This window comes from Egretta garzetta, unplaced genomic scaffold, assembly GCF_000687185.1.
Source record: "Egretta garzetta isolate BGI_Z169 unplaced genomic scaffold, ASM68718v1 scaffold287, whole genome shotgun sequence".
Lineage (NCBI taxonomy): Eukaryota > Metazoa > Chordata > Aves > Pelecaniformes > Ardeidae > Egretta > Egretta garzetta.
The window spans coordinates 6,847,662-6,868,231 of record NW_009260435.1 but is presented as its reverse complement, the minus strand read 5'-3'; the positions used below and the strand labels follow the sequence as shown (position 1 = coordinate 6,868,231).

General features: G+C 37.5%; 1 protein-coding gene across 1 annotated transcript in view; it reads left to right on the top strand.

Moving 5' to 3' along the window:
• Positions 1–20,570, top strand: part of TJP1 (tight junction protein 1) — a 43,732-nt gene that overhangs the window by 11,986 nt on the left and 11,176 nt on the right. Inside the window, exons 8-22 of the mRNA XM_035899466.1 lie at positions 4,952–5,088; positions 7,519–7,624; positions 8,444–8,594; positions 9,134–9,242; positions 9,889–10,108; positions 10,525–10,709; positions 10,845–10,940; positions 11,358–11,440; positions 12,489–12,699; positions 13,228–13,328; positions 14,482–14,835; positions 15,254–15,505; positions 16,292–17,191; positions 17,530–17,624; positions 18,141–18,365. Coding sequence (XP_035755359.1) covers positions 4,952–5,088; positions 7,519–7,624; positions 8,444–8,594; positions 9,134–9,242; positions 9,889–10,108; positions 10,525–10,709; positions 10,845–10,940; positions 11,358–11,440; positions 12,489–12,699; positions 13,228–13,328; positions 14,482–14,835; positions 15,254–15,505; positions 16,292–17,191; positions 17,530–17,624; positions 18,141–18,365 — 3,225 coding nt within the window. The remainder of the gene's footprint in view (positions 1–4,951; positions 5,089–7,518; positions 7,625–8,443; positions 8,595–9,133; positions 9,243–9,888; positions 10,109–10,524; positions 10,710–10,844; positions 10,941–11,357; positions 11,441–12,488; positions 12,700–13,227; positions 13,329–14,481; positions 14,836–15,253; positions 15,506–16,291; positions 17,192–17,529; positions 17,625–18,140; positions 18,366–20,570) is intronic.

The following is a 20,570-nucleotide window of genomic DNA, read 5'->3' as shown; positions in this document are numbered from 1 at the left end:
GATTTAAACCCCCTATTTCTTGACATGCAGTATGAAAAGGGCTTGTGGAGGGAGGAAAAAAAAAATCCATCAAAACTGAAACTGACTGACTGACCCTAGTATTAGCGCTTTCCTGTCCTATTACAGTGGCTTAGGTAGATGGTAACTTCCTCCCTAAGGACTTCACTGTCAGAAGAATTAAATCCTTCCTGAGAAGGAACTTTGAAGTTATCTTAACTCTGAATGCATCCGCTATATCTACTTTATGAACAAGAGCTACCTTGGCATGGATTGACTTCCTGTTGGACATGTCCCTTCCAAGATCAGAAAATCTGGGCCCTGAGCCACATAAAGAAAAATATTTTAAAAGTAGCTTCTCTTTGTAGTGGTTATTTGTGCAAGTTCAAATCTGCTGTAAGATCAAATCAGTTGCAACTGCTTCATTTTTTTTAAAATTCAGTGAAAAAATCTGAAGGGGGGGGAAAAAGTGCGGGGACAAGCTGAGGAGGAAAAGGTGCAGAAGGTCCTCAAACTGAGCTTAAGGAGGACATAAAATGTATTGAAGATAATGAGTCTTTATTTAGACCCTGTTCTGCCAAGCGTTTGTATGTTAATGAAGAGAGAAATTCCAGGGGAATTCTTAGTCCTTTCATATAAGCTTAACCACAGACTGACACTTTTAGGTGTGCGATAGAGTACAAAAGCCTGCCAACAGACTTGCTTCAGTATTTATTGCTTTGGGGTCTGATGGGGTCTTCGATGTCCATCTTTCAGTATTCCAGGTACACCAGTGTGCCTGCAGTTTTCCTGGATATAGAATTTCCATAACAATTGCTGCTTGAACATTGTGTCAAAGCATTAAATAGCCCTTGTAGTTTCCTTTACTCCAGAGGCAGTTCACAGGTGTCTCTTGAACAGCCTTTCTAAAAAGTCTTTCTGAAACTCAGATTCTAGAACATGTTCTTAATTTACTAATAAAAAGGACTAATTACACTTGTGTGGTTTTTTCACTTGTGGAGGATGGCAAATTATCCATGGGCAGTCTCAAAAAGAATCCAGAGAATGAATCTTGCAGATATCCAGATATGGATAAATACTTGTAGCCCTGGAGACTTGGAAAACTTATAGCTGTCTGATGCTGAATTAGGTACTAAGTAAAGCATAAGATATTTATACGTCCTGGCTTTGAGGAGGAGCTCTCTGGGAAGATAATGTTTTAAAGTTTGAGTATAGTTTTAAAAGATACATATAATTTTGAAGGTATCCAGAACAACAGCTGTTTAGGCAGAGGAAAAATGCATCTTGAATATAGAATGTCAGATAACGTAAGGCAACTTTGTATAATCTGCTAAGAGCTTACTTAAAAAGCTAGAATGAGCAAAAGAGATCTCTGCACTTGTAACTTGGAGAGTACATGGTAGAAAGTATCATATATACTCTTTCTTACCTATCTGGTTTTACTGCTGGCAGTAACAAGTTGTTGAGCTAGATAAGCTTTTCGTGTGGCCCATCCTGAAAAGCAGCATTTACAGCCAGGTGCTGGCAAGCCTGCCAGATCACATCTCTGGACTGCCCTTTACTGATTGAAAGAATTCCCACTTGGGAACTCTCTCTCCTATGCAGTGTTCCTCACCTGGGTACTGGAATGGCAAAAACACTTTCTTACATGTTTAGGACTTCAGCCTCAGCAAGAAAGATGTGGTAGCTTGAAGAAAACCCTGTAGGGGTCATCATTATTTCTGGGAAATGAGGTTGACTTCTGTAGTACAGCTGTCAATTTATATATAGCACGAGAGATTTGTTGCTCTGTCCATTTTCAAAGCAAGGTGCAAAACTGGAATATAGGACAAAAATCAGCCCTGTTTTGAGTGTACTTGGGAAGATGACTCTTTGCTCTTACTGTCTTCTCATGCTAAACAGTTTGAGATGTGCTAAAAACACACTTGGGAAGAGCCTGCATGGTTGTATTTTTAAAAACTTATGTGCAAACAAACATTGTGTGTTGCAGACTTAGCTGTTTCTGGTCTGAAGTAATAGCTACAGTTGATGGCACTAGTGTGTAGCTGACTGCGTTTTGTGACTGAAGGTTATTTAAATAGGCTTCTGTTAGGCATGCTTTAAAAAAAAAAAAAAGGGGGAGAGGAAGTGAGTTAAAGGGGGCCCTGGCACAGCACAGATGTTAAACAATAGTGTCACAGTGCGCACCAGTGAACAACACTTTTTGTCTCTTGGGAAGTGCAGCTGTCAGTTTTTAACAAGTTTCCATCACCTAGAAACAATGACAGCATCAAGTTGTTTCCTGTATCAACTTGCAATGACAAATATTCAGTGCTTACTGGACAATTTACTCTCTTGCTGTTAGGATTTTTCCTTTTTATTCTATCACAACTGTGTTTCTATCAACTTTTTCCCATTTAAACATTGTTATCTTACATAGAGTGGAACTGACCTTTTGCAGGCATTTTAGCTGGCTGGGTGTATTTCCCTTCATGCATAGCAGAAGCCCAGTCTAGAAGCATACTGTTTCAGATATTTTCCTGACTGTATTTCGTGCTATGCTCTCGGTCTCTGTATCTTAGTTACTGTTCTTGAGAGCTGTTTTCTTCCATATTTATGCTCTATTTTCATGTGTGCAGGTATAACAGCAGCATAAAATTACAGTGGATGATGTGGAGAGGAAATGTAAAATCAACTTTGTCCACATGTAGTAAAAGCAGTACTTTTTGCTTTATTTTTAAAGCAAAATGGAGATACTATTACTTGGGAATAATACTTCTGTATAAGTGTTAGGGGATGCTTGGAAACAGGTAGAGAAGGCTCATGGGGAAATTAACTGTAGTATCTCATTAACTAGTGCTTATTACCTGAAAATCTATGGGCAGGGAATTAGTTGTAGCTTATGCCACTACAGGACTTTTTGTTTTGAGACACTGCATTTAAGCAGCTAAATGTATGTGTGTTTTTTAAAAAGCCAGGAACTATTTTCAAGGGAATGAGGAGTCCAGTCGTATTTTAGTCTAGTGCTGGAGGTAAATTAATTTTACATAAAAATGAAAAATGTGCTGGAAACCTGAAAGAGAAATAAGAAAATTTTTTTTGGTGAAGTTTGGGAGCACAGTAGAAGGATAAATGCTTACTTTTCATTTTGCTAGTCATAATGGTTTTAGCATCATTTTAATCAACTTTGGAAAGCCCCCCCAAAGGGGTTTATCTGAATAAAAAATGACTTATAACAACATGGTTGTTTACAATGCGAGGGTGCCTGTGTCTTCCCAGATTGTCGTGATGACTGCAGTATTTTTCTGTATTCTGGTTTTGGGTTCTTTTGGCTGCCTTCAGGCATACAGTTTTAAAACTTCTGGAAGAAAGTACTGAAAATTCTTAGTATGTCTTGGCTGAATGGCTGAGCTTTGTTTCTGATGTTTCAAACTTCACATTGTTTCAGGAAAGCACATTCTGCTTGTATTTAAATGTTTACTTTTTCTTTTATTCTTACATGTCTTGGATGAGTAGATTTGCTGGGATCTATTTTCCTAAGTCATACTTCTAAGCCTTGGAGTATTGGTTCTGATTAAAATGAACAGTCTCTACTCTGTATAATGGATTTTTTTTGATACATTCATACTTTATGCACAGTGATGCTCATTATTGCGTAGTAGCACCATCTAGCTGTTAGTGAAAAACTCCCCCCCCCAATACAGACCTCTCCTTTCTCAGAGGAGACAAACTTGCACCTACTGACCAAGCTGTTGTTATCTTTGAGGAAGTACCTTTTTTTTTCCCCTCCTTGGCAAATAAGCCTAATACTATATAAAAAGCTGTAATTTGTTTGTCTGTCTTCTCTTAAATACTTTTAATATCCTTGCTTATTTGCCAGCTTTCAGGAACTGAATAGATATTTTGAGCATCTCATGACTTTTTTTTTTTTTTTTTTGAATGTACATGCTCTGGAATCAAGGCTGTCTCTTTAACATCAATCTACTTTTGTTTTTCCTGCTCGTTATTAATGTTCATCTGCTCCAACCCTATTAAACTATTTATTATTCAACAGATAGCAGTGTAACAGTTAACATTTCAACATGTTCTGTTCAGTTATGCTATGGTACAGCTGGTAGTTGTACCTCTAGATAACCTAAAAATACCTGATCTTTTGAGGTCAAGGGGTAGAAATTATGTTCTTTTGAGCTTTAGTTGCTCTCATCATTTAAAGAACATGGGATATTTTTTTCTTGTTTAGCTTGTCATATATGCCTTTGTTTTACACTGTAAGCATGTATGGGAAATACATAAGAAGCAGTAAGTTGTGTTCGTTTTTTTTTTTACTGAAATACATGGATGACTGTATGAGAAGCGCTCCTGTCTTCTAATAGCTGTGGATTGAAGGCCTCATCCTCTCCAAGGACTGAGAAATCAGGGGCACGTTTGTGTTCTGCCTTTCATCTCTGCAAAGCCCTTCCAAGAGCCATACCAGCAGCACTTGTGTTCCAGGGCAGCTGCCACACAAAGGAACAGATAAATTAGCTTGATCACATCAAAGCCTAAGAATTAAGTCTGAAAATTCATGATTTCTACGGGGAGGGGTGAGAAAAAGACCGTTGTAACTCATCTTCTCCCCTTCTTCCCTTTGCTTTGGTTTCTTACATATCCTTCAATATGCCACGCGCGTATGACTTCTGTGTTTGAAGCAGAGAGCAGTCTGTTTCACCATGTCTTTCCTCTTTCTAAATCGCCATATTTAGAGAAGTCCTTTATTAACATGAAGTTAGGGACAAAATGCTCAGATTTAGAAATGGTAAAAATTACTAGTAGTACTGTGATAGTCTGAGAAAAAAACCTTGTTAAATAGTAAATGGCAATTCCTTACCCACCAAACCTGAACTTCATGAATGAAAGGATTTATTCTTTAGCCTTAGTAGACGAAGGTCATAGAAACAATTCCATATGCGGAGTGGAATCTTTTTTTCTAATATAGTCTTCGAAGCAGAGAAGATGAGAGAATAACTAAACCAGGAGCTGTCTCTACACCTGTAAAGAATGCAGATGATATTTCTAAAACTATGGAAGAGGTGGCAGTCGAAAGAACTGAAAAACAAACTCCACCACTCCCAGGTAAAAACATTAAAATGTACTAATTATGCATGTTGTTGAGAAAGGATGACCAGTAAAGACTTTATGTCATTGTGTATTTGTGGAATGATTTCTAAAGTCTTTAAATAGGCCATGTCCTAATTATTTTAATTTCTGAATACAAACAGTCTTTGTAGCCATAACTGCATTTATATCTTAGAGTTTCGGTCCTGAAAACCTAAGCTGTGAGGCCTGCCCTTTATATAGGGGTCAAATTTCAGTGTTTAGAGTTGTATTTATAGGTGATGGTCATAAAGAGTTTCTCGAGCACAGTTAAAATCCGTCATTTATTTTCTGAGAAGTCAAGCAGTAGACTGGTTCTTATGGGTTATTGTAATAGACTATATTTAAACAAGGATGTAGTTAAGCCTGTCTAGAACTACAGTTCCCAAGACAGAACTCAAAACACTCTGAAATACTTTCTTACTGTAGTGCTTACTAACTACAGTCACGGACCAAGAGGCATTTTAACAAATGCAGTACAACTAATAAAAGTGAAACAAAATCTCATTCCTTTTTTCAAAAGGGAAAGATAAGCTAAATGGCAGCAGATAAAAGCCAGTTGGTGTAAAAAGAAAAAAACATAGGATGATATGGTGACAGGATACTGTTCTGGGCAGGCTGGCCTAAAGATTTTTGTTTACAGAATGAGGTGCTTTAGTGAAATTATACATGGAGAAAGAGGAGCTGTGCAGATGGTTTAGAGGGAGCTGTTCTTGAAAGGCTGGGTACAATGAGAAAAAGCACATTCACGGTCAAAAATACTTGAAGAGTTAAGGGATGAGCCATGACGCTTCTGCATGTAGTATTCAGTAGCTCAGTGAAGAATTGGAAGAGTTACAGTGCTGATAGACTCTGAAAAGATCTTGAAAATGGGAATGGTAGGCTTTCTGATGCAGCAGCCATTATTAAAAAGATTATCATAGGAGGTGACCTTTTCCAGTGGTGTTATGAAAAGATGCAAATGAAATAAGTTTATATTTGCCAAGATAGAAAAAGGATGTGGTAGTGAGATTAGAAAGATGAATTCTGTATTTCTGTAAGATATTGAAGGTTAATAATTGGCATAATACAAAGCCAGTTAAGGTAGGAGACCCTTGAGAGAGTTCTTAATCCAAAGTAATGTACTAATAATTGGTTTGAGGGACTGGCAAGCAAATAAATAAGTACTGTGGGGATTTTGTTGGTTAGTGGGGAAAAGGAGATGTTCTGTTCTTGCGTGAATGGGAAGTGGCAGATGGAAATACTTACTTTGGATTGGAGGAGATGTGGGCCAGTACATAAAGATAATATTTAAATTGGTGTCTGCAGATAAAATTAACTTGCCATAATATCTAGTCTGAGATTAAAATGTGCAATAAAGGGCATAATCCTTTAACAGCCTCACAGAAAGCTCTAGGGAAATGAGTAACTTTCAAAGACTAATGAAAATGGGGTTAGAAAAGTAGTTGGCAGATTCTGTGACAGTTTGCTGCTTAGACTAAGGGCAAAACGACTGTCACAGTTGATTGTGTCAAAGGAGGGGTGAAAGGAGAGTATTTGGGGGGATCATCAGAGGCTTAGGCTAGGAAAGGGTCATTAAAGACTTAAAGCAAAATGCTATGTTACTTTATGGTAAGGACAAAGGTCACGTTAGAAAAGGTATCATTACCAAATTGTCTGAAATATCCCATTTCAAATTAGCCTGTTCAGTGATTTGAAAGACAGGCAGCACAGTTGGGAAGATCAGGGATATTAGACTAGTTCAAAGCCGGCTTAATTTAAAATCGACTTTTTTCAAGTATGCAGAGAGAAGTCTTAAATACAAATTTTTCTAAAGTGACCAACCATGTAGCAGAGAAGAGCCCCTATTGGTGTTTGTTACCAAGGGAAGACTGCAGTGGCAGTTTCTTCCCACTGACTCTAGAGAGCCTATACAGCAGAGCCATAGTAAGTGCTCACTTTTAAGAACCACCAACTGGACCAAAGTAAGCGTTGAAAACTGCTGACTTCAGGGCATGCAGCTGTAGTTTGAGTATTTGTGGTATTTTCGCTTCAAAAACTGAATTCTTGAGGGAAGAGAGCCAAAGGAAAATGAACAAGTTAAATCAGATAAATCAAGCTGAGAAACAGTGGGATTGAAAGTGGTCTTGCAAGCATGAAGACTTCTACTTTGTGTAGTTTTACAGTGTTCAGAGTACTTCATTAAGTACAAAGGAAGTTTGGGGGCTTTTACTGAATTAATGATTAGGCGAGTAATCATGCTGCTTTGAATGGCATGGTGAGTGCCTTCTGTTGTAAGTTTCTAATGTTTCATGTTTAAGTGGGATAGAGGAAGGCTACTAAAGAAGTAATTAAGCTCTTAATTAACTTAAGCTTTACTTTCTCATCTTAAATGACCAAATGGACATTTGAAATCTGATACTTTAATAGAACCAAAGCCGGTGTATGCACAAGGAGGTCAGCCAGATGTGGATTTACCTGTCAGTCCATCTGATGGTCCTTTACCCAATTCAACCCATGAAGATGGAATGCTTCGGTAATGTAACTATTTGAATCTGCATGGTGGTTGAGCAAACCAAGTTTTTATCCAAGGTGATGAATAACCTGTATAAATGGTCTGATGGTCAATACGCTGTCTTGACACTTCTATTCAGAAGTATTAAGATGAAGACTTCAGGCTTATTCCTGAGCCTTGTTGGCACTTATATTGTGTAATATACCATTTTTAAGTCTATTAATTGTCTATGGAAATGAGCAATTACAATGATGAACTGGTGAAAAGAATTTGGGATGTTTATCTCTCCCTGGGCACCCCCACCCATCCCGCCCTGTCCCCACCTCCAGAGAGAGGAGAGATACAGTAGCATGTTCTTTTCCTTTCATAGTAATTGGAGAGCAATGAATAAAGGTCACTGCAGAAATGTGCAAAGTCATGACGTGGAAGTGAGTCTACTTCAGCTGGGATCTCCTGTATGGACATCAGTATACATGAAAATAGATTCTAGTTTGGTTTTGTCTCAAACTCATCTTAATCTCTTCAGAGCCAAAATAGATGTATATGCCAGCACAGTTCTTTAGAAGGAGGAACATTTTTGGAAGAGAGTGTCAAAGTATCGCTGTATGAGTGCAAGATAAACAAACCCCACTAAACAAGTAAATACAGGTGGCTTTTTTGAAGTGCTGCTAATGAGCGTGTTGTAATACTGCAGTTGATAAGCAGTTAATGGTATGCATTGCATAATATTCTCTAATTGAAATGATAGGCAAATCTGTTCTTTGCATGTGTTTAGTCTCAAATTTACCAGGATATTTTATGCTATTACAGCTCTAAGTGGAATATTTTCTGAATCTCTAGGCCGAGCATGAAACTGGTAAAATTCAGAAAAGGAGATAGTGTGGGCTTGCGACTAGCGGGTGGCAATGATGTTGGCATATTTGTAGCTGGTGTTCTGGAAGACAGCCCTGCAGCGAAAGAAGGATTAGAGGAAGGGGACCAGATTCTCAGGGTATGTCAAAAACAATAACAGTACAAATGTTCTGTTGTACCAAAGTAGGTTTTCTTTCTGTAGTATTGAATATATTGCTTTTGTAGTTCATAGTTTTTTTCTGTATGTACTTATTAGATGACTTAATAGCAGCAAAGTCTCCTGTTACTGTACTGTTGCTAGGAAGATCAGTAAGTTTTACATCCAATTTCTTAGTGTAATTCAGTTGATAATGTTGTTTCGGTTTTTTTAACTGTTAGGTCATTAAATTGTCAGAGGGCTCGGTATGTTACTGACGTTTATAGGTGCTGCTTTAATATTGAATTAAAGAATATAAAACGAACAACTGCCTATTCTGGAAGTTAAGCCTTTATCAAGAAATAAAGCGGGACTATTTAGAGGTACAAGAGACATCTTGAGACACATGCACTTGGTGTGTATGTAAGAAACTGAATTAAAGAAAATCTTAGCAATAAGTTGTTTTAGATTTCCCCTTGTATAGTCAAATATCTGTGACAGTGTCATATGCTGTATCAAACTGATTACTTCATTGATACCAGGTAAATAACGTAGACTTCACAAATATCATCAGAGAAGAAGCTGTCCTTTTTTTGCTTGATCTTCCTAAAGGTGAAGAAGTAACCATTTTGGCACAGAAGAAAAAAGACGGTAAATATTTGTATATCATAAGCAAGACCTCTTGGAAAAACATAAATGATACTGAATGACGACTAACTTCTGGCTTGCAGGAAATTGGTACCTTATGAAAAATATTAAGTTCTCTGAAAGACTTTGGGATGGGTTATGACTACAAATGGACTAGAGATTGATATTGTAACAGTACACACACACCCCCAAACAAACAAAATCCCCCCAACAACACAACCCCCAAAAACCTCACCAAAAATAACCCCTAGCATCTGACAAAAGTATTGGCACTAAACCTGGCAAGGGGGGAGCAGGAGAGTCTGTAGCTATGCGGTTGAAAATGAGCAACTGCATTAATGTGCATGCACACACAAACTTCTTTCCCAGTAAGATTCATTCCTTCTGGGGGGAACTGAATTAAGCTTGCACTAGCACCAATTTTTTGATCATGAAAGTTGAATTTATGCTGATAGAATTTGCTATTAATAATTATGCTACTTAAAATAGAGCAGCTCTGAGACACTAAGGCTTCTTGAAGCAATAACTGTGTATTTAAAACAACAAGAATTAAGATGAGGCACTGCTTTGAGTAATTCTTGTGACCGTTAGGACATCACTTGAACTTATGTCACGCTTTATACTTTGCCATTTCTTTTTCTTTTTTCAGTTTATCGTCGCATTGTCGAGTCCGATGTAGGGGATTCTTTCTATATCAGAACTCACTTTGAATATGAAAAAGAATCTCCTTATGGGCTAAGTTTCAACAAAGGTGAAGTGTTCCGGGTGGTGGACACCCTGTACAATGGCAAACTGGGTTCATGGCTGGCAATTAGAATTGGCAAGAATCATAAGGAAGTTGAAAGAGGTATCATACCTAACAAAAACAGGTACGATCTTAAAATACTTAAATTGCTGTTTTAAAACTACAGTTCCAAATTCTGCATCTGTATAATGAATGACTGGACTTGTTTGCAGGACGCTAGTTTATAGCACTGATTCAATCATAAAGAGTGACAGTGTTAAAACAAATTGAAGTCAAATATCTGATGTATGGATTTGCTTTTGACTATTGTACAGTCCACAAAAAACTTAACTTTCTTTTCAATACAAGAGACGAGACTATATAAGGCTTTAGAAATGTGATATCAGCCTCAGTAGTTCAGTCTTGTATTTTCCAATACAGAAATGATGAAAGCTTGATTCAGCAAGTGGTAGTGTTTTTTTGAAAGTACAAGCTTGCTAGTCAAGCATTTCTTCAGAAGCTGAATTCCTTGATAATTGGTTGGATTTGTTGTTGTCTTAGAGCTGAGCAACTAGCTAGCGTACAGTACACGCTTCCAAAGACAGCAGGAGGAGATCGAGCGGATTTTTGGAGATTCCGAGGTTTGCGTAGCTCAAAAAGAAATCTCCGGAAAAGTAGAGAAGATCTTTCTGCCCAGCCTGTTCAGACAAAGTTTCCTGCCTATGAAAGAGTTGTTCTTCGGGAAGGTATGGCTTTATTCTTACTGTTGCAGGTTAAGAGGTTTGTGTGGTTTGCTTTGTATTAGCTATGTATTTAAGAGTATCTTGCATTTGTGTTAAGCAATCGATATATTTGGACTTCTTTTCTCCCTTCAATTCTAGCTGGGTTTCTGAGACCTGTAACCATTTTTGGTCCAATAGCTGATGTTGCACGGGAGAAACTTGCTAGAGAAGAACCAGATATCTTCCAAATTGCAAGTAAGTGTGAGATCAGGTTTTTCTGCAGTTAGTCAACTTTCTTTTGCTAGATTGCTTGTTTCTACATTACTTCAGCTGTTAGCATGTTTAACAAGATGTTGATAGTGTAAAGGAACAGACTAAACATAAGCCCTCTCATTGGTTGCTGATAATTCTCTGAAGGTAAAAGTAATATTAGTTCTATTTATAACCTTCTCAAATTTCCTTTTAATTCAGTACTTTATTATCCTTAGTGCTTTTGTAAAGATGCAGTGATTTTTATGGCCAAATGGGTGGTATTATTTTGATGCAGGAAGAGTGTCTTCAATCTGAACTGATAACTTGAGCTATGAAATGGTTTGTTTTATCTTAATGAGGGAATGTAGAATGTCTTGTAAACTTACAACAGATTTTTTTTTACTGTGTCCTCTTTACTAGAAAGTGAACCGAGAGATGCTGGTACTGACCAACGTAGTTCTGGCATTATTCGTCTTCACACTATAAAACAGATAATCGATAGAGTAAGTCTTATTGTCACTGTACTTTTAACGCAAAAAAAACCCTGGTATCAGGTGAAGTGCTGGGTGTTTTAAATGTAGAAGAATAACTCATGAGTGTGTTTGCTTTAAAAATAACTTCCTCATCTTTCTATTGGTTAATTAAAAAGCCCACACTACCCCTTTCCTTTTCCATATTAATAACTGCAGCCTAGAAGTAATTCTAGGCTTTGTTCCAGAGAGAGGTGTCCTCTCTCCATTAAGGCCATTTTAAGCTGTTTCTTCTTTCACTTAAAGCCATGGTGCGATATTGCAGCTAGAAATTGTTACTTTATTTATGGAGTCATTAGTCTTCCCCCACCCCAATTTACAAATTAGTAACTCACCAACATTTTTTTTTTGTGCAAGGACCAGGGGCAAGGGTCCTTCAATCTCACTTCCTTAATATCCTTAAAACTTCTGACATTAGTTCATGATGCAAGGCTCTACTCCTCACCTTTATTTCCTTACTTAAAAACAAACTGCCAGCCTTTCAGATGCCCAAGTGGGGGGAAGGTATTCTAGCAGGCAAGTACTTCATACTGTGTGCTTGAGATAAATCTTGCACTGGATGAAAGCTGACCAAGCTGTTGCATTCAGCATATTTTTTTTTTGTTGTTTTTTGTTTTTCTTTTTTGAAAAGAAGATGGAAATGTGTAATGAGACAAGGTCTTGTGTTTCAATCTTTTCCCTTTTTCCCTATTAGCAGAATACTAGTAAGAAAGCACTCATTTCTAGTCCCTGCTTACTTTGAGGAGATCTTTTTTAAACAGGGAGTTAAATATTAAAAAGCTCATAGTTATACAGTTAGTCCTGCAGTTCAAAATGTGTATGCCTGTGTAGCCTGGTATTGGAATTGGTTTGGTTTCTATTATTCTGTTATTCAAACAGGAAAAGAATTTAAATCAGTACTTTCAAACAGTGAACTCTGTAAAGGTAATACAAAATACATTTGTGGAAGATGTTTAAAAAGATAAATCTAGTGTACTAAAGTGATTAACTTTCTTGCCTCTGTCCTTTTTTATCACAACAGGACAAACATGCTCTATTAGATGTCACTCCTAATGCAGTGGACCGTCTGAATTATGCCCAGTGGTATCCTATTGTAGTGTTTCTAAATCCTGATTCTAAGCAGGGTGTAAAGACTATGAGAATGAGATTGTGCCCAGAATCACGAAAAAGTGCCAGAAAGCTGTATGAAAGAGCTCACAAGCTACGCAAAAATAATCACCATCTCTTTACAAGTAAGTAATTAGACATACTGGATTAGAATTTCTGAGAGAGGGGGGGAGGTGAGATGGAAGCAACTTCTTCCCTCCAGCCTTTTCTGCAAATGGACCAAGTCAAGCAGTTGTTGACTTGTTCAGGCTCCCCTGGTCAATAACCATTGATGTGGGCATCGTTTGTGCATGACTGCTCAAATGTAAAGTGATCAGAAACATCAAAATTACATTTTTAATAGATCTGGTGGCTTTGCAGGACCATCAGCCAAAATCAAATATTTGAATAAATAGGAAAATGATGTAACTTTATTTTTTTAGTCTGACTAAACTAAAGCCTCACTTTATTTTAAGCTACTCAGTATTTCCTATGGGATAACATGTCCCAAACCATATCAGGCCTTAAGGTTGCTTTGAATACTAATATTTACATTACTATTTAAATCTCATAGTTTTAACCTCCCAGTTTATATTGCTTTTATTACTGGTGGTACAGATCCTCCTCATAGTTGTGCAGAAATCGTAAGTAAAACTAACCTGCTGTACTTCTAGCTACCATTAACTTGAATTCAATGAATGAAGGATGGTATGGAGCTCTAAAGGAAGCAATTCAGCAACAACAGAACCAACTAGTGTGGGTTTCGGAAGGAAAGGTAAGAAATAATACATTTGGGGAGAAATTATAAAATTGTATTTGAGTGTTTTTTGTTCTTTCATTCTTACTGGTATTACAGATATGGGCAGATGCTTGTGGAATGAATTTTGGTTTACGTTTGTCCTCATTTTAACCATCATTTGAAGATCTAAAGCAGTAATGCCTCAAGACTGATTTGTCACTGTATTAGTGCAGTTATTCTGTTAATTGTGGCTATACAGTTGTCCTTGTGCATCTAACAGTGTAGTAAGTGAGAGCATTTGCCCATTGCCACTGTTAACTGGAGGATATTTTACTGCTTTGAAGACTTTGTGGGGATTGGATATTTTTTCATGAAAGAATTTGTGTTCTGCTGCATTGATACTAGGGGCTGGGATTGCCTGAACTATTTTTTTTTTGTTGTTAATATAAAAGCAAGTGCCATATTCATGTTCTTTCTGACCTTTCTGAGAACTGTGTTCTCTTGGTTGTGAGAACATAGATACAAAATCACAAGTGAGTATTCTGTGTTCCCCACTAAAACTCCACTTGCCTTCTCAAGCTGCATGTTACACTGTGCACATAGATCCATTGTCTTGAACGAATATCAAGTGAAGTGCCAACTACAAGCAAGCAAATGATGAATCTGCTATTGCTACGTGTTTCTTAATATTTGGATCGTCAATTTCTGTTCAGATTGAGCTCCTTTTGCCTCCTTTTATCTACCTTCAAGTTAATGATTCCAATATCATAATACCATTCTAAAGTGCAGTTTTTATCTTTCCACTTTGATTTCCATGGACACTATGCATTATCTCCTCCCTTATGCTGACAGTTGTCTGGCCCCTTAGTAAAATGATTCAGAGTGCTAGACTGCAGAAAAGGCTTTTTAGGCGCAAGTTTAACACTTTCAACAATTGAAACCCAGTTTCTCCTCCCCTGTGATACTTAGAATTGTTGAATTTTCATACTGTTGCTGTGCTGCTGGATTTGGAATATAACTAACTTTTTTTAACTACCAGATTATCTGTTGCTGTTCAGAACAAGATAGATGCATTCAATTTGTTCAGTTTGTTATTCACACAAAAAATTCCTAGCTTTACATGGTAAGAAAATGAGCATTCTTGAAAAGGTATTTCAATAAACGTGTACTCTAATTTTGTTTGACACAGGCAGATGGTGCTACAAGTGATGACCTTGATTTACATGATGACCGCCTTTCTTACCTCTCAGCTCCTGGTAGTGAATATTCTATGTACAGCACAGACAGTAGACACACATCTGATTATGAAGACACAGATACAGAAGGGGGTGCTTATACTGATCAAGAACTGGATGAAACTCTGAATGATGAGGTTGGGACTCCTCCTGAATCTGCTATTACACGTTCTTCTGAACCCGTTAGAGAGGATTCTTCTGGAATGCATCATGAAACACAAACTTACCCTACTTATGCATCTCAAGCTCAGCCACAGCCAAATCTCAGAATAGATTCTTCAGGATTTAAAGCAACTACTTCTCAACCGGTAAGAAAGTAACTTTATACACTGACCACTACACATTTACTTCAGGTTGCAAGTTCTCTGAAAAAGAAATCTGTGTTTTTTAGTCTGCTTACCAGTATTGTGAGAATGCATACAAGAATCTGTCAACAGCAACAAATATTTTATAATGCATTGGAGAATCAGCTTGCCCTACCTGTTTCAGTGACTTATTCTGACAGGAGGGGGATTGAAGTACCATTCTACTTGGATTAAATGTTTTGCTTTTTAAATCTTCAACATAATAAATTTCTGGAAGTGCTAGTGCATGATACTTTCAGTACATTTCATTCTACATCTAGCTACGTTGATCAAAGCATCATTTAAATTATTTTAAAATAAATCAAAAAGTCATACAGTGATTAAATAGCGGTATATTTAAAATATTTTAAACACTTCACAGAAAGCAGAAGCCTCACCTGCAGTCCCTTACCTTTCCCCGTCGCCTGAATCAAACCCTGCAACCTCATCAACCTCTGCAGTAAATGCTAATGTAAACCTAACTAATGTCAGACTGGAGGAGCCTACCGCTGCTCCTTACAACTCTTACCAACCACAAGCGGGCCCCTTAAGAACATCAAGTACTGAGGGAGCTCATATAGTCCTAAGAGATCAAGAGCCATCATCTTTATCGCCGCATATAGATCCAGCAAAGGTACCTGTGCCACATTGTTGCGCTGATTTCCTGCTATACATCAAGCTAGCACATGATCTTTTTGTTTTGCCCTTATTTGGAGAATACCTTCTTGGTTTTGTTTTTTTTTCCTGTAAGATCATGCAGGTTACAAAAAACAGTGCATCTGAATTGCTAAGTGTCATCTAATGTTTTGTGTGCATGGCTTCAAACTATATACTTACTTTTCACTTCTCAAAAAGATGGCATTTTTTAAAAAAGGCTGAATTCTGTATTTTGATTTTACTTTGTGTGACTTTTTTAGCTTGTCAGTTCTGCTCTTTATTAATGAGGCCTTGAGAAAATTCTGTTACTTCCCTAAAATGACACTAGATCTTTGTATACTTTAAATCATTCCAAATCATTGATCATGAAGATTAATCCAATTTGGGTGACTTTATATACTTTCTCAGCAATACTAGAACTAAGTTAAATGTGTAAATCAATTTACTTCCACTCTTCCCACCCCCTGCAAAAAAGTGTGTGTGCCCTCCGCTACCCTGACACCAAACCCCAAAGATGAAGACACTATTACCTTTGTTTTTCCCTTTAAATCTACTTAGGTGGTTTTGCTTAAAAATAGAACTGGAAAGGATCTCTTGACTCACCAAGTTCAGCTTCCTGTGATTGCAAACTACTGCATCAAATTATTCTGCTTTTAAACAAAATTAAAGCCAATCTTTAAAACTTGTTGTTTAAAACATTACATTTCAAATGCAGCTGCAGTTACTCTATTTTAACTGAAAAGTGTGCCTCTCTCTTTAACAGGTATACCGAAAGGATCCATATATTAATGAAGAAGCATCCAGACAAAGCTATGTCTTAAAGCAGCCAGCAATTAATCACCCAGTACAGAGACAGGAAAGAGACCCAAACCTGATCTATGAATCCCAGGCACAGTATGCGGAAAAACAACCTAGTAGAGACTATGAACAGTCAACATATAGGTATGATTCTACAAACTATGTAGATCAATTTTCTCGTGGCTATGACCCTCGCGTACATTACGATGACCGTGTGCCTCCCTATGAGGAGCACTGGGCATATTATGATGAAAAACAGCCCTACAACCAAACAAGAACAGCTTATGAAAACCAGCCTCCTAGGGATCTTGATTCTAGACAAAATATAGAAGAGAGCACAGAACGCAGCTATTATCCAGCACAACCTCGTTTTGAGGAACCCCCTCCAATGAGCTATGATGGCAGACCTCGCTATGAACATGCACCCAAAAATTTCAGCTTACCACAAGTGCGATACGAAGATCAACATACTGTTGGATATGACACGCATGGTAGATACAAACAAGAAGCTCAGCCATACCAGTCAGCCATATCTCGATCTCCTGAACCGAAGCAGTACTTCGATCCACATATAAGGGGCTATGAACAAGGTCCTCCTCAGGCTTATAATGCTAGAGCTGGACAATATGAGCCTTCTCATAGCACTTCAGGTGTTTCTCTTCCTCCTCCCCCTTCATCACAAACCAAACCAGAAGTTTTGCCTTCTAACAGTAAACCACTGCCTACACCACCATCTCTAGCAGAGGAAGAAGATGATCCAGCCATGAAACCACAGTCTGTGCGAAGTAGGGTTAAGATATTTGAAAGAAGAAGGTCACCATCTTTGGAAAAAATGAAGGACCCAAGTGATATGTCAGCTGTAAAGGTAAGTAATTTTATTTTTTTAATTCCTGCTTTTTGCTAATGAGACTGCATTGCAAGTAGTAAAATACTGTCTTGGAAAGAAAGCTTTACTGCTTGTGGAATAGCCTAATAGCAACCTAACTGCAGTATGTTTAAAAGCAGAAGCTGAAAACTTTTGTGAAAACACTGAAGGGGATCTTGCCATGCTGAAAACTACTCCAATTCATCTTTCACTAGTATTTCATTCTGTTTTTCCTTTTGGGGGAAGAGGGAGGGGCAATCTTAGTTTTCTTACTCATAAGATGCTATATCTTTCTAAATGTTAAAATCTAAGAGAATATGCTGTGCTTTTCTTTACAGCCTCCAGAACTAGCACCTAAGCCTACACTCACAACTGTGACTGGTCCAAAACCAACTTCTCAAAGCCAGTATGAACATGACAAAACAACTTACAGGTAGATACACAACTGATGAATTAAATTTAGCTTTTGACATGAGATTTGAATATTCAGAAAACACCTCTTAGTGGTTCAAATTGGAAACTGCAGAGTGGAGAGTCAGAGTGTGTCAATATGATTTCTGTGTCAATACTAATCCAGGGCATAAAGTCAGTTCTCATGGCTGTGATTGCTGGGAAATGGGGGAAGGACACACTATGTTTTTTCAGCATTTTTGAGGAAGAAAGTTAGCCAAATTCTCCATGTTATTTCTTTCTATGTTTGATTGATATAATTAGAAAATAAAACAAAAGGGAAAAGTAAGGTAGAAGGGAAATAAGGATTTTCTTTCCTTATGCTATGTCAAAGCAACCTAATTCCTATGCAATACACATTAAAAAGGCAAGATATGTAATTAGAAGAATTAAATTTCGGTTGCTTTATTACTAGCCAAGTTATAAAATAGTATTTTAGTTCGGGTACTTATGCTTGCACAACTGTGCGAGGCAACTGTATATTATTATTCTTGGTTAGGGCCCCAGAGCCACAGAGACCTCAAGTGAAGCCACCTGAAGATATTGTGCGTTCAAACCATTATGATCCTGAAGAAGATGAAGAGTATTACCGAAAGCAGCTCTCGTACTTTGATCGCAGGAGTTTTGAAAATAAGCCATCTGCACAGGTTCCTGCCAGCCATCATTCTGAACCCTCTAAACCAATACATTCACAGAATCAGCTGAATTTCACCAATTATTCTAAGTAAGTTGGGGGGATTTCTTTTTTTCAATTTGAAAAAGGAGGGAGGCGTGTAAGACTAAAACAGAAATTCTGCCTCTGTCAGTGGAATTCCAGGGGTTCATGGTATCTCACTGAACTTTTTATTCACGAAGTGAATTTCTCTGTTTACATGTAGCTTTAGTTTGAAAACAGGTAACTGCATAGCTCTTTATTTTGGTAGATGAAATGAATAGTATTTGTAGGTTTCAGGACCTTCAGCATGTTACTACTTTTGCTTATCACTTACTAACAGAGCATAACAAAGTATTTCCTTAGTCTAACTAATACTGAGTGCTTAAACATCTTTCAAAGCAAAGGTTTTGGTTTATTCTGCTTCTGCATGCATTTATTCTGTGGATGGACTTGAACATGTTCGCCATGTTTGACATGAGGAAACTGAGCCTTTAGGGAGTATTGCTGAGGCCAGAATTTAATCTGTTGATGGAAACATCTGTTTCCTTTATTGTTCCGTTTCCTTGATTTGGAACATTTTGATACAGAAATTGTGTGAAAGCTCATACACAGATTTAGCTCAGGTAAATAATTGGCTGTCTTGGAGGATACTTACGCAAGCTTTGTGAATAGTCTCCACAGTTACCTAAATGTCTCAAATCTGTTTTGATTCAAACCATAACATGTTTGTAGGTGTTACTGTGAAAAGCGATCTTGGCTAGGTCAAGCTGAAAGTCTGGCAACTTTAATGTAAATGAGATCTTTAGAGTAAAATTATAAACTAGCTTGCGGAACTTTTGTAGTGTTAAGCATATGTGCAAGCTGTCTTTCATGTACTTTCATGATACACTGTGTTCCAGTGCTTGTCTTAAAGGATTTGAGCTAGGACTCAGGAATCCTGTTCTTATTTGTATAATATTGTCTGTCATCTCCAATGTCTTCCTCCATGAATGGAGATTTTTCGGAATCTTTCTAAAAGCTTGATAAGTTTTAAAAGATTTGGTTTTTTCTAATCAAGAAGTTTACATGTGGTAAGTTTCTTCACTTTTTTGCTAAGGAAGGAATGCATACAGTAATTTGTAACCAGTTCTGATTCTCAGTTAAGGATGCTCTTTATCCTTCCTTTTCACTTGTCCTGTGTCTTCTGATGGAAAGGTTGGGAGCACATCTGTCCTGCTCTCTGGGCATCTTAGGAAGAAAGTCTTGGCTGGCCTCATCATACATTGCAGTAGCTTTCAGAATTATGTCCTGCATACAAAGACCAATGTTACCCACAGATGGTCCATTTTGATCTGTAGATGTGGACAGTGTTGCCATCATAAATGCAGAAATGTAAGGTTTCATCAAGTAATTGTGAAAACCGTAAAATTCTTCAGATAAAGAGCATTGTAAGCTTCTGTTTTATCTTTGTTATCCTCTGCGGTATTGTCACACGGAACTGAAAAACATGAGAATTACACACAACTGCTGAATTTCTGCTGCAGAACAGCTAACAGTTGAGAGATTGTTCCATACTTCCACCTACTAGTTCTGTCTGTTATGACACTTCCATTCTTTGGCTGCTCAGTTCTGGTTTTGTTTGGACTGTGAGGGCATAACTTTGAGGGCTTGTACTTATGGGAAGGTGACATCTTGCTGCCACAGAGGAATAAGATAATACTGTTTTTAAGGCTGATAGTTTCATGTCAGGGGGCAAAAATGTGTTGTGTTTTTTCTTTATGAAAGAATGTAACCCTTAACAGGACAGACATGGGAAAGAAAAGTTACCCAGGGTAGTCCAGTGCAAATAGACAAAAGACTAAAATATTAATGGAAGTTAGTGGAAAGACAAGTACGCTACTCGGTTAAACAGTACTGCCTCTAGAAGTATACTGCAGTGTCCTTGTGTGGGAACCCAAAACAGTTGCAGTTTTGAGAAAGCATTCATGTTTGACTCTCCTTTTGCCATCTTCCAGTTTGTACCCTGTTACTTACTTGTTATTCATCTTTTCCCCGTGAATTTATATGGTAATTGCTATTCTGGGCGTAAACTCTTCTAAAAATAAACAGGACTAAATTTGGATGATATAGGAACTGTTGATTATGCAAGCTCTTGCTCCTGCATAATCCATATAATATATTCTGGGTACAGAGGAGAGATTTTATTTATTCATGAGCAATAGCTACAACTTTTTCAGTTTTAAATATTAATGTTAAATATTAAATTACGTGAAGTTCTTTGCCACTGAGTAAGTA